Source organism: Prionailurus bengalensis, chromosome B1 (genome assembly GCF_016509475.1).
Source record: "Prionailurus bengalensis isolate Pbe53 chromosome B1, Fcat_Pben_1.1_paternal_pri, whole genome shotgun sequence".
Classification (NCBI taxonomy): Eukaryota; Metazoa; Chordata; class Mammalia; order Carnivora; family Felidae; genus Prionailurus; species Prionailurus bengalensis.
Window position 1 is genome coordinate 202,764,345 of NC_057344.1, and position 14,343 is coordinate 202,778,687.

General features: G+C 58.7%; 1 protein-coding gene across 2 annotated transcripts in view; it reads left to right on the forward strand.

Moving 5' to 3' along the window:
- SORCS2 (sortilin related VPS10 domain containing receptor 2) overlaps nucleotides 1-14,343 on the forward strand; it is a 448,567-nt gene that overhangs the window by 358,911 nt on the left and 75,313 nt on the right. For both annotated transcript variants that reach the window (XM_043573043.1, XM_043573044.1), the window contains exon 4: nucleotides 7,308-7,472. In XM_043573043.1, coding sequence (XP_043428978.1) covers nucleotides 7,308-7,472 — 165 coding nt within the window. The remainder of the gene's footprint in view (nucleotides 1-7,307; nucleotides 7,473-14,343) is intronic.

Sequence of the window (14,343 nt, forward strand, 5' to 3'; positions counted from 1 at the left end):
GGAGGGCGTCTTCAGGCCCCGGTTCAGGCGGGTCTCCTGACCTTGGGGGGGGGCGGAGAAGAAAAGGATGAAGAGGAACCGAAAGCCCCCCTCCCCTCCCTGCCTCACCCTGCCTCTTCACATGGCCAGAAATCCATCCCCCCAGCCCTGGACCGACCTGCAGACTTCTGGAAGCCACTCCTGATAGCCCCTGAAGGCGGGAGGTGTCTCTAGACTCTCCCAAGTCCACCGGGACGGGAGCCCCAGTGTCTGTTGCTACTTCCTGGCCAGGTGCAGTCATGTCACTGGCCAGGATGTGTGCCACTGGTGCAGATGGGGAATGTAGGGAGAGAGGACGACGCTGGCCGGCAGTGGGACCTCCACAGGGCACTTGGCCTCTCTGGCCGTGCCCATGCTCCCGCCCCAGCAACAGGGGTCATTCCTCCAGGGCACCCTCTGCCCTCTGCCCACGTCTGTCCCGGGATCTCACGGTGCAGGGGGCCATAGGCTTCCTGTCCCTGTCACCGCCACCTGTGACCTGCCCCCACAAAGTGACCCTGACTCAGGATGGTGCTTGGTGAACTTGTTTTAAAAAAAAAAAAACCCACTGCCATAATAAACCCCGTTATCCCGTATGGCCTGCTTCCGCGTGCCGGCTATGCCCCAGGGACCCTCTCTTCTGATCGCTTCTGCAGTGGGATTCCTGTCTTCATCTTATAGAGGAAGACACTGCAGCTCAGAGAGGTGAAGCAGCTTTCCCAAGGCTGCACAGTTCAGGGGGGCAACCGAGGCGTGAAGCCCAGCTCCGTGTGCCTCCAGGGTCTGCTCTACCCCCCAGACCCCCAGGCTCGCGTTGTGGGCTCGCTGCATTCCTGGGGCCGGCTTCCGTGTTCTCTCCACGCCCGGAGAAGCATCTCAGAGGCTGAGGGTGGGGACGTGAGCGACAGAACCCCGGGGACGGGGCCTGATGCAGGCTGGTATGTCATCGTCACTGGGTGGGGAGCAGCGGCAGGGTGGGCCGGCGCACTGAGGGGCACGCGGCCAGTGGGCTCAGAGCTGACAAACAGCCGGAGCTACTGTGTAAAGCAGGCCTCCACCCGGAGGGGGCTTGGGGCTCACCAGGGACGTTGAGGAAATGCAGTCTGGTCCAGCAGGTCCGGGTGGGGCCAAGACTCTGCACTCCTAGCAGGCTCCAGTGATGCGGGGGCTACGGGTCCCAGAGTTTATCAGTTGGATAGTTTTGGGGTGATGGGGGCAGGCTTCCGGTGTGCATGTAACCTGGGCCGTCACAGGACCTAGGGCTTGGTTTCTCACCTGTCACTGTCTTAAAATTCCTGTTTTAAAAAAATATTTATTTATTTATATTTGAGAGAGAGAGAGAGAGAGAGAGGGAGAGGGAGAGAGAGGGAGAGCATTATCAGGGGAGGGACAGAGAGAGAGAGAGAGAGGGAGAGAGAATCCCAAGCAGGCTCTACACTGTCAGTGTAGAGCCCGACACGGGACTCGATCTCATGAACTGTGAGATCATAACCTGAGCCGAAACCAAGACTCCGAGACTCAACCGACTGAGCCACCCAGGAGCCCCGAAATTCTTAATTCTTTTTGAACAAGGAGCCCTCCATTTGCACGTTGCCTGGGCCCCACAAATTATGCCGCCCGTCCCGGGACCCGCGCTCAAATGGGCCGGCCGCCAGTCTGATGAGGCTGTCCCATATTTCTCTCTAACGTGTGGCCTCAGATTTTGAAATACCCAGCCTCGTGGGCCCCCAGAACCTAGAGCAGGTACCATATGCTTCCCCGGAATAGAAAGCAGTAAAAATACACCGTGGAAAATAGTCTGGTTCCCAATTCGGAAGCGCAATTTGCCAGCCTCCACGCTGCACGATGCTAATTGATTTGTTTTCTTTGCTCCAGTGATCCTCTCCTTGTCAGCACTTTTTCTTCCCCCATCTTTCCTGGCTTACTTGTCCCACTCTGAGGCTGAAAATAGCGCCCGATCCAGATTGCTGGGCCCCCGGCCAGAACTGCTTCCTCCCTTTCTTTTCTCCACCTTGGTGCCGCCACAGGCAGGGCTGGGATGGAGGGGTGGGCCGTACCCAGAGCCCTAACTCGTGCGGGGATAGCGCCAACCCCCGCTTATTGGGAACGTGGCGCCCACTCAGCGCCAGGCCCCGTGCTCTGGGCTGGAGGTGGAACAGTGGCAAAGACACAGGCCCAGACCGAATGGAAAGATGGGCTCCCAAAGAGAAGGACGCTAGGAATGCTGGGCTGTGGAGGAAATGAATGCACAAGACGCTGGAGGAAGGGGCAGAGGCGGGATTGGAGTAACTCTGTTGGAGGATATGTATCATGGAAGGCTTCCTGGAGGAGGTGGTGTTTGAAATGAGCCTCCGCGGATGAGGAGGTGTTTGACAAGTGAGAGGAAATGTGTCCTATCATACAACCAGGCTAAACTCATGCTGGGGGCACCTGCAAAGCAGGGACACTAAACTTAAATGAGAAATGTTCAGCTTTGTTGGAATTGCCCAGAACCAGGGGCTCAGAAATTTTCAAAGGAGCTGTTTTTTTTTTTTTAATTTTTTTTTTCAACGTTTATTTATTTTTGGGACAGAGAGAGACAGAGCATGAACGGGGGAGGGGCAGAGAGAGAGGGAGACACAGAATCAGAAACAGGCTCCAGGCTCCGAGCCATCAGCCCAGAGCCCGACGCGGGGCTCGAACTCCCGGACCGCGAGATCGTGACCTGGCTGAAGTCGGACACTTAACCGACTGCGCCACCCAGGCGCCCCATCAAAGGAGCTGTTTTAATGTTATCACTTGTGGATTCATTTTGAAGTTGTAAAGTCTGAGTCTGAATTATCAGGGTTGAGGTTGGGGTTGTCGTGGTCCCACTGTGAAGGCACATCTGGGTATCACCTCCTCCAGGAAGCCCTCCCTTTTGCCCTGTACCTGGATGCTACGTTCTCCCGGCTCTGCTGCCACAAAGCCCTGTGCATACCTAAATCTTTGCTTGATTCTGCAGAAGAAAGAATGAATGGATGAATGAATGAACGAACGTACGAACGAGCCTTCATTGATGTGCGAAGCTTTGAAAAATGGAAGGAAATAAGTGAATGAGAATTTTTATGACGTCGGGTCTCCAGGCTTCTTAAATATCCCTAGGAATGTTTTCCTCCTGAAGGAGAAAAGCAAACAGTTCCTTGGGAGCCACAAATTGAGATGGACTTCTGCATTCACGCACGCATTCCGCGTCCATCAGGCATGGGTAGCCGACAGCACCTTGTCAAGCCTGGGCTACACGTTAACAGTACAAGATAGGAGTGAAGTCGCTCTCCCTAAGCTCAAGGATCGCGACCTGCTGGGGGAGGTAAACAAGCAAATAGTTGCCGTGTAAGAACATTTAGAAATGATCATCACGAGAAAGCACTTCAGTGAGTGGAAGTTGGGCTTCCCCGGCCCCGTGGGAGCCAGGCGTGTGGGCCGCTGCCCTGGGGTGGGGCACAGAGTGTGGCCCGCGCTTTGGGCGGATGTTGAAATGAGCCGAGCCGTCTCCGCGAAGAGGGTGAGAGATCTGGGCGATTTGTTTCTCTCCTCCTAAGCATCCCGGGGGGCCAGGGGGCAGCTCAGAACCTTTGGAAGTAGAAGCAGGCTGTTTTCTGGCAAGAAAGGCCCGGGAGCCGAGAAGAGCTCCCGATAGCCAGGGCTGGAGCCTTTGGGCAACAAAATAACAGAACAGCATTGAATTACAACTCAGAGTCTGACATAAATATTCATGAGCTCATAGTGATGTAAATAGATGCTTGAATAAGCAAATGGGAGAGAAGAGACCAGTCTCCCAGCAGAAGAATTCACCAGGATGCACATAACTCGAGTCTCTGCCTTCAAAGAGGGAGCGGCCCTCCCCCTGCAGATGTGGGCTGTGCCTGGGGACATCCTCCAAAGGGACAGCGTGGACACGGCGAGAGAATGAGTTCCAGTCTCCAGTGACCGCACGGCCAGCGAGGCCAGCACCGCGGCCATAGGCCCCCTCGAGGGCCTGCACTCTGGACCCGCTGCGGTAGGGATGGTCCTCACCTCTGTGCCCTTCCTCCCAGACACCTGTAACCCCAGTGACACCGCGAGGAAAGCGCACACAAGCTGAAATCTAAGAGGCAATCGGCAAAGTACCCGAGCCCCTCGAAACTGTCAAGGTCATGAAAAACCAGGAGAAAGTCTGAGAAAGTCAGGGCCCAGAGGAACTCAGGGAGACGTGAGGACTGAATGTCGCGTGGGGTCCCGGATGGCGTCCGAGACTGGGAAAAGCCATTCGTGGGGACACTGGTGGGACGCAGTGTGGCATTCAGAGGGTACATGTATGCTGATGCTGATTCCTTAGCTGTGACAAACGTCTGATACCGATGCGAGATATCCCAACAGAGGAAACCGGGCAGGGGCGTGACAGGACCTTCTGTACTATCTTTGCAACTTTTCTGTAAATGTAAAACGATCCTACACTAAAAATTTTATTTAAAATTAAAAAAAAAAGCTCTTTTAACTCCACCGCTTAAAACCAACCACCGTCAGGGTCGCCTGTATTTCTTTCAGTTCATTTTTTTAAAAATATTTTTAATATTTATTTATCTTTGAGAGAGAGAGAGAGACAGCGCACGAGCAGGGTAGGGACAGAGAGAGAGAGAGGGAGACACAGAATCGGAAGCAGGCTCCAGGCTCTGAGCCGTCAGCACAGAACTGGAACTCACAGACTGTGAGATCATGACCTGAGCCGAGGTCGGACGCTTTAACGGACTGAGCCACCCGGGCGGCCCTTGTTTTCGTGTTTAAGACTCCACCTGTAAGTGAGGTCACTCAGTATTTGTCTTTCTCTGACTCACCTCCCTTAGACGGCACCCCCAGGACCCGTGCATGTCGTCCCGTTTCCTTACGGCTGGATAATAACACCTCCGTTCTAATTTCTGTGCACCGACACAACTGCACGTACCGTGGACAGAGTCGTAACACACCTCCTTACCGTCTTGCCCGTGTGAAATCCACAGGAATTGTACTTGCTGCTGAGTCCGTACTCCCCTTCTTTCCACGGGGGTCTAAGCCCCCTTGTCATGAAACGTTTCCCGGAACCAGTTTACGTGACGCTGGCTCCCCAGCCGCTCCCAGCCCCTCCACTTCTCCTGCGCAGAAACCACACCAGGAGGGACACCTCCGACCCCGTCCTCCCCCACCTTCCAGGAGCACAGCCTCTGAGGGACCGGGCTCCGGGAGTGCCCTGCCCTCCTCCTTCAGACCCTCCGTTTGCTGGCGGGGGGCAGGAGGAGGGCGCTGTGGCCCAGGAGAGCTCCTCGGGGTTCCCCTGGAAAGAGCACACTGGATTCTCATTTGTAGAGACATTTATGCCCGTGTGTTTCATCATCTTCCAGAGGGATGCTGGGTGTGGGAAGGCCACACGAAGGGGGCTCAGCACCCCACAGCCTCCCCCGGGAAAGCCGGGCTCATCTGGGCCAGGCTAGTCCCACCCCCTGCCAGCACGGCACCCCGCTCTGTGCCTCAGTTTCCCCATCAGCCAAGCAGACGTGAGGACTGCCCCGTGGAGCTCTCATGAGGGCGGTCTGGTCACCGCTGTGTTAGACTTGCATTGCAGTCTGGCCCGGTGCCAGGGGCCGATCATCTGCCCCATTTTACAGACAAGGAGAATGAGGCAGAGGAGGGCAAGTCAGCTTGCTTGAGGTCACAGAGGCATGGGATTGCAACGGGGCTGTCTGCGGTTGAGTGTGCCCCCAGCCCCCTACTCCACCAGCACGTGGTGTCTGTCCATTCACTCATTCATTCGTTCACAAGGGTGTGGGGTTCACAGGCCCTGCAGGGGTGGGGGCGGGGAGGGGGGCAGCAGGGGACTCCACAGGCCTGAACACGGGGGAAGAGCTTACCTCCAGGAAGGGTGGTGGGCTTTGGATGGGCCAATGCCGGGTCCCCTGCAGCCTTGAAGCAGGGGGCTCTGCCGGCCCTAGGGGTGAGGGGGAAACAGAGGGGGCAGGTGGGGTGGCTGCGGGTGGGTGGACCGCCCTGGCCATGGCCAGGGTACAAGCAGGAGGCAGCGAGGGAGGCTGGTCCAGGAGGGGCCCCGCCACGGAGCTCGCAGTCTCCTTGGGGCTCTGAGGAGCCCAGAAGTTTCCGTGAGGCCTGAGGGTAGGAAGACCCTCAGCTTCTCCGTGGGGACTGGACCTACCAGAAGAGGGTGGGCTCATCCACACTGCGGGGGGCTGACCACGTAGCCTGGGGGGCCACCGGCTCCCAGGGCCAGGTGCCCGCATCACCTTCCCAGCCCCCCAGCTGGCCGATGCCCTCTGGCCTGGGGGAGGGGCGGCGGGGAGGGAAGCCTCTCCCTGTGCCCCTTTTCTCTGTCTCTGAGGGTTCCTGTGGACCCCTGAGTGTAGGCGGCAGGTCCGACCTGTTCTCACCCGGGGCTGGCCTTTCCTGACCCTCCCGTAAGACACGGGACACCCCACAGGAGGGTTTATACCTGTGCGCTTACCTGAGCAGAAAAGTGGGCAAGTCCAGAAAGGGCCCCACAGGCCGGCTTCCAAAACAGGATGCGCCCCTTGAGGCTGTGGCTTTCCTGACCCTCCAGGCGGAGCTGAGAACGGCCCTGTGGGACCCCCGCCCGCAGCGGCCACCTGCAGAGGGGACGCGCCTGATGGCGGGGTCCGCTCCGTGGGTCACTTCTCTGTCGTTTTCCAGGCCCGAGGCGCTTAACTCGATCATGTCTGTGCAGAGCCTGTCCTCAGTGAGGGTTAGGCTGGCACATCCTCCCGGGGGATGCCATTCGACCCGCTGCGGCGCCCTCTAATTAGGGCCTCACGGAATTTGCCAGGAGGCCACCCCTCCAGGCCCGTCTCCCCTTGGCCACCTCACCTCCCAGGTCCGCTCCCCGGCGCGCGCTGTCCTGGGCCACCCCCGGCCCGGTCCCGCCCTGCGCTTCTGTAGGTAGGCAGCCCTGTGCCAGCCTCTCCCCGCACCTGCTTTGTCTCCTTGGGGCACCGGTCAGCCTGGGAACGGTACTTCCCGCGCGACGGGTGACGTGTTGGCTCGTCTCTTGCTGCCCCCACAGAACGGATCATTGACTGCGGAAACCCCCGGCTCACTGTCGGGGCCTCACCGTCCCCACGACGCCCGCCCGGCACCCCGGGCTGCGGAACACCTGCTGAGCGGGTGAACGAACGAGCAGATGAGTGACGGGTCAGCACGAATGGGCAGGGGCTGGCCACCGGCTGCTTCCCGCCCTGCCCTCCGCGGTGTGCAGCGGGGAGGCCTCACGTCTTCCCGGCTTTGTGTTTCAGGTCGTCCTGGTGAGCTCCTCACTCAGCGACAGGGACCAGAGCCTGTTCCTTAGCACGGACGAGGGGGCCACCTTCCAGAAGCAGCTCGTCCCCTTCTCCGTGGAAACTCTGATTTTTCACCCCAAGGAGGAGGACAAGGTTTTGGCCTACAGCAAGGAGAGCATGGTGAGCAGGCCGGGGCTGGGGCGTGGGTGGTGTCGTGGCCAAGTGCAGCCGTCCCCCAGAGGTCTGGGTGGTCTGGATGCCCCCGCGCTCGGCCGCCTCGTGTGGGAACCAAGTGGGCGGAGGTAAAGCGTGCACTTGGCACAGGTTAAGTGTGTGAGACAGGATGGAAAAGCAGTAAGTAATTATTAGAGTTGTTCCCCTCTGCCTCCCCTCTGTGTGTACCAGCCATAAGGCTTCTTCCATTTCTAGAACATTCCACACACCCTCCCATGCTGGGCCTTTCCAGGTCTTTCTGCCAGCCTGGGATGCTCTTCCCCTTTCACTAGGCAAGTGGGGCATCCTTCAGATCCCGTCTCCGTGTCCTCTCCTCCGGGGGCTGTGTCACCAGGGCCCCACAGGGACCCAAGGGCACCTTCCCGGGGCAATCGAGGGGAATGTGGCGGAGGGCTCTTTCCAGGCCCAGGGGGGTAGGAGAGACTCAGGGCAGGTGCCAGGAGGGATCGGCCCCCACCCCAGGTCCTTGAGGGCTGGGGGCGAGGTGCCACCGGAGAGGGCGAGAGCGGCGGAGGAAGGAAAGCCCTTCTGGGGGGAACCTGGCCTTTCCCAGCTTCTGGCATTCGGGGGCTTGTGAAGGAACCACTCATCTTCAAAGGCAGCATCTTCCTCTCTCTGTCTGCTGTGTTTTCGGAGAGACAGAGAGAGAGAGAAAGAGAAATCTGAGAAATGTGAGAAATCTCCCTCTGCACCTCCCCCCCGCCCCTCCCCAAGTAATGCAGGAGAATCTTCCCATCTAAAGATCTTCACTGAATCACATCTGCCAAGTCCTTCTTTGCTCTATAGGGTCACGTTCACAGGTGTGGGGATTTTTCAGCCTGTCATTGTGGAAGTGAGGCCCCCAGAGTCTCTGGCAGGTGCCCAGGAGGAGGCCAGTCCCGGGACCGGGAACTCAGCCAGGGTGAGGCTGGACAGTGGACACCACACAGGCCACAGCCCCCAGGGCAGAGAAGAGTGGAGAAGGGCAGAACATAGTCTGGAGGCAAATGGGAGTGGAGCTGTCCGTTCCAGAACCTTCCTCTGCAACCCCCAGGCCTGCTTGGGCCCCCTTGCTCCACACGCCTCCAGACGCCAGTGCACCTCTTTTTCAGGGCTGATTGCAGCGTGCCTGTGTATCTGTGATAGTATTTGATTGCTGTCTGGGTAAAGCTCCTCGAGGGCAGAGACGGTGCCTAGTTTTTACACCATTTTGTCTCAAGTTCCTGGCTGACGACATTGATTGGATGGATGGATGTTGAAATGCAGATGGATGGGTGGGTGGGTGGGTGCTGGGTGGGGCTGGGGGACATTGATGGAGGTAGGTGGATGGGTAGATGGGTGGGCGGGTGGTGGGTGGGGTTGGGGGTGATTGATGGTGGAGGTGGGTGAATAGATGGACGGGTGCCCGTTGGTTGGATCAATCAGTGAGTGAATGATGGATTTCTTTCCATTAAGGATCACCCAGGTCAAGGGCGTCCAAATGGAGACTTCTGGCTGGTCTGAGCCATGGCTCTCTACAGGACCATGGCCTCCTGGCCGAGGTCTGGTCCTCACGTGCTGGCATCCCCGAATTCCCTGGCCTCATGGGCTGCGTCTTGCTCCTGGCACCCTCCTTCAGGCCAGCGTGTGCTTCTGGGTATTAATAGCATTACTCAGCCCTCCATGTAATTAGACTAAAGCACGATCACGGAGACTTACTTTCCTGCAGAAATTGACTGCATCGCAATTGCTCTTTAATTTATGGTGCCCTGAAAAATTAATGGAGCTGAAATCTTGGTTATTTTCCTTGGTTCTTTTCTGCGACTCTAAGGAAAGAAAAAGGAGACAAAAAATGGCTTAGCTGTGGTTATAAAAGGAATGAGGAATCTGAGGAAATTAATAACAATGACAATAGGGCCTTGGGCTTTTTTTTTTTCAAGGTTTTTATGGTTTTCAAAGCTCTCTGACTTCTAAGAGGCAGGATGGTGTGGTGGAACAACACTGGCTCTTGATTCTGACAGACCTGGTGTATCAGGCATCGACCAGTGCTGTGCTGAGTAACATGTAGCCCCAAACCTCATTGGCTCCCAGTGACAAGCATTCTTTACCTGTTCCCGGGACTGGGAGCTGGCTCGGGTTCTGCCAGGCTCTGCTGGGATTGGCTAGACATGCTCCTGGCTGATGGTAGGGTTCAGGTCTCTGGACATCTCTAATTTGGGGACCTGAGGTCACCTGGGGACATGCTGTTCTCATGGCGGAAGGCAGAGGCCCCGGGGCGGGGTGGGGGGGAACCTCCACGGTAGCGTTTACGTGTCTGCTTTCACTTGGAATATATCACCTCCCCACACACCATTGGCCAAAGCAGGTCGCGTGCCAAAGTCAGTGTCCGCAGGGCTGGGCACTGGTGTTCCGCTCTCGAGGACTTGCAGACAGATACACAGCCAGACCCTCCTTCCAGTGTCCTCCCTTCACCTTTCCTCCCAGGTGCCTGCCGCCTCCTCCAGCACTCACTGTCCTCCACCCTCTGACTGCCCTGCCCGCTGCCTTCACCCCCCCGCCCCGCCACTTCGCCAGGACATTGTGACTTGGGGTGGTCTAGGGCCACCTCATCTGGAGCCTAGACAGCCTTGTAGGTGAGAGCCTGATGCAGTGGTGTTTCTCTCAAGGCTCAACCACCTGCACTGGGGGCCTGGGGTCAAAGGATGTGAGGGCCAGGCAGCCCCTTCCCAAACTGACTTTCCTGGTTCCCTGTGCTTGTCTCTGGGACCTGCTTACAGGCACAGCCCGGGACACTCACCTCTAACACATGACAGACCCACTGTTATGTTTCAGTCTGCTCCCCATCAAGAACCTCCTGTTTCCCAGCACCGTGAGAAATGAATCTGAGCCTGGGACTGCCTTCTAGAACCTTAGTGGGGAAGAAAAGTCACCTTAGACCATCAATCAGGGAAGCCTTCCTAGCGGAGGGGTCCTGAAGAGAGGTGTAGGGAATGGATCGCAAGGTACATTTACATTTAATGCAACTTCAAAACCGCAGAGATGATTGCAACGAACACCCGCAATCCTCCGGCCACAGAGAACCGGGTTTGCATTTATCAGCGCTGAAGCGGAGGGCAGTCAAGGCAGCAGGGGAGGGGCGGGCGGGGGGGGGGGTGCCCAGCAACGGGAGGGTCAGCAGATGAGCCGTCCTGCAGGGCTCCAGGCTCCAACATCCCACGTCCTCCCTGGCCTCAGGTTTCAGAATTGGGTGGAAATCGGGCTTCTCTGAGTAACAGATTCTCTGATTTCGTGAGTGGTGAGAATCTGACACGTCGATGTGTGTTCCTGTGTGCTCCGATCCCTTGTGTCCGACAGGGCTCAGGGCAGGATATTTTAAGCAGAAGGATTTGGCGTGGGGAACTGGGTGCTCTCTAAACTGTTGGTGGGGGGCACGGGGGTCCAGGCTGGACCCCCAGGGGTCTTCCTGGGAGCCACAGAGCTATCCCCCTGGGGGGGCCTCTGCCTCACATGTCAGGAAGCCGGGGTGGGGGGACCAGGAGCCCCACTGGACTTACCAAGGTCGAGGACACACAGCTGATGTGGAGACCCACGCATCTGAAATCGTCACTGCTGTGGCACGGCTGCCGCGCAACCTTCGCAGAGCCAGTGACGGACCGTGGAAGGCAGGACCGGCTGCCGGCTCCATCACAGCCGCCCTCCCCCACCCCCCCCACCCCCCGCCCCGGCAGCTGAGGACAGATGTGACCTCGCCGGCCAGCAGGCATGGCCCTAGGTGGCAAGACAGCGCCCCCGTGCCACGTTCACCCTCCAAATGTCCCACGGGTGCACCTGTGCCCCAGAACTCTAGCTGCAAGGGATGCTGAGCAATGTTGGATTCCCACTCCGCACCCTGTGTGCCGCGAGGCACCCCGCGGCGAGGGAGGGAGGGAGGTGGGCACCTTCCACCGCGCTCAACCCACCGCTGAGAGCCGGGCGGTGATCAGAGGGCAGCCCTCTAACGACCGTGTGAGACCGATGGGCACGCATTTCTGCAGTGGCCTTCCCCTGACCTCGTCCGGCTCGCCTGCCTTCACCTCTCCCCTGCTCTGACTCCCTTGCACATCACGTTCATGTCAGGGCAGCGGATGCGTTCTGGTAAGCCACCTCGGCTCCCTTCTTGGCGGAGTGACCTGAAGCAAATCAGCCGTTCCACGGGGACACCACCGTGCAGGATTTACTGCAACAAGCGGGATGTCCCTGGTGCGTTTTTTCTTGTTGATTTACTGGCGTCTGTCTTTTATCAAGCGGGAGTGTTCTGCTTCTGCGGCCATTGATGGCGCGTCCTCAACCCCTTCCCACGAGAGCAAATTGAACGGGCTCCGTCACGTCCTGGGGCAGGCGTCACAAACGCCGGTGCGTCCGCGGGGATAGCGGTGATAATGCCATCCGCTAATGCAGGGGTTTGCTGACCAGGCTCCCGGACGTTGACGGCCGCCCACCGTCTGAGGGCAGGAGCAGTTCTCTCCCGGTTTGTCGCTGGGGAAATTGAGACAGGAGGTGGGGCCCCGGCCTGGTCGCTCAGATGGGCCAGGGAAGGGACCAGAGGTGGCCTGTCATCCCTCCCGGGGGACCCCTCAGCCACTCAGGCCCACGAGACGGGAGCTACTACTGGAAGCAAGCACTGCCTGACCTGCAGCGGCTTCCCTGCCCCTTCGGGCTTCACCTCTGTCATCAGCAAAGGAATCTCACGTTCCGGGGGACGAACGCTCTCCAAAAAGCCCTTCTTCTAAAATATCAAGGTGACAGTTTCATAGCACGGACCCTAGAGGAGGCATCGGCAGACGACGGCCTGGCACCTGTTTTTGTAAATAAAGTCTTTTGGGAACACAGGCAACCCGCTCGTCTACATGTCCTCTCTGGCTGCTTTCCTGTCCCAAAGGCAGCGATGAATAGCTACAACAGAGGCCACACAGCCTGAAAAGCCAGAGGTATTTTCTGGAAACGTTCCAGACAAGTTTGGCAGCCCCTGCGGGGATGAGTCGCGGGCGCGGCGCAGGGGGAGAGGTGGGCGAGGCAGGGTATGTGCCAGCGAGCTGCACAAGCTCCAGCAGAGAAGCAGGAAGTAACGCGGCCGGGAGTCCTCTTAGCAAGTGCGAGGCTGGGGATCCGGAGAAGCTCCCGCAGATGCGGCAGGGGGGACCCCAGAGGTCAAGGGGGTCGAAAGTGGCTTCCCTGACGGGCTGGGTTGTGTCCTCCTCCAAATCTGTATGCGGAAGTCCTCACCCCCGTCCCCCAGATGGGACCTTGTTTGGAGACAGGACTTTTAAAGGGATATTTAAGTTAAAATAGGCCGTCTGGGTGGGACCTGATACAATATGGCAGGTGTCCTGACAAGGACAGGGCAGCAGGACACAGACGGGCACAGGGGGACGACCGCGTGAGGACACAGGGAGAACAGGGAGGCCTCAGAGGGAACCAAGGAGCTTCCCACCTGGGTCTTGGACTCCCGGCCTCCAGGGCTGAGAGGGAATGAAGCTTTGCTGTGTAGACCCCCGTCTGTGGTTGTTCTGGGGGCCCTCCCATCCCAGGACGCTCGCAGGCGCGTCCTCCTCAAAGAGCAAAATCTCGCGGCCTTGGATGTTTTCTTCAAGCCGGTGACGGCAGAGGAGGGCGCTTCACAGACAAAACTCCCACGTGTGTTAAGAAAGGGGACAACGGTCGCTCTAATCACGGGGCTCACAAGCTGTGAGTCACAGGAGGCTGCCCTTGAGACTCAGGCAGGGACGGCCGTCCTCAGGTGGGGCATCTTCTCCCAGGACGCTGAGGTTCGGGGAGAGTATTTGCGAGGAGAGAGCGTTTGCACTGAGGCGGGATCCCCTGGGCCTTTTTTCTGTAGCTGTGGGCGTGGTGGAAGGATCCAGAACAGGGGGCTTGAATCTGTGGCCTCAGACGTAGGGCGTCTGCTAGAAGCCAGGGGCAAGGAGGCCCCCGGTGGAGGTGGAAGGGGACTGGGGGGCGTGGGAAGGTTCTGGATAGAGATGATTGGAAGTGCCAGGGTCCCCGGTGCCAGGTGGGTGACAGCACAAGGGGGCACGCTCAGGGGCACCCCACCCCCAGAGTGGGGTGTCCCGTAAAGGCCAGTTCTCTCTGGGTCCTGGGCCCTGAGTCCTGACGCAGTCTCCTCCACCTAATGGACTGGGTTCTGAGCCTGCTTCTGCAGTCCCAGGGCCTCCGAACAGGTGACCTCGGCCAAAACCCTGACCGAGAGGTGACTTTAGACTGAGTCTTGAACACTGACTGGGGGAAGGAAGGGCATTCCAGCCAGAGGGAACAGCAGGCACGGATGCTCAGAGGACCCCATGGGACACATCAGCACCACAGTCGTGCGTGAGCTCGGAGCTGGGTGTGACAGGGCTCTGGGGTGTATAGGGGCATGTATGGGCAGGGACAACAGCTAGAGGGAGGCCAGGCAGCCCAGGGGCCCTGAGTGCCCGTACAAGGAGTGTGGGCTTTATCCCAGGGCGTGGCATCCCCTGGGAGGTCTGATGCAGGAGGGTGATGTGGTCAGGTGTGTGTCCCGGAAAGACCCCAGTGGCTGTGTCACGGAGCAGGGGCAGGATGGGAGGGCTGAGGGCTGCAGGGAGGACGCTCGCAGGAAGCCACGGAGGTGGCTCAGCGGGGCCACGGGGTGGAGAGGGTGCAGGAGTGCAGCAGCCATGAGTCGGCGGGGAGGAGACTAGCACACACGTGGCAACGGGTCGGTGAGGACGGGGCCGGGGTCCCGGCCTCTGCAGCTGGCGGGTGATTGACACTAGGCACGGCCGGATGGACTTGGGACCGTGCCGCAGGTCAGGACGGCACCGGGCTTGTGCTTGGTAAA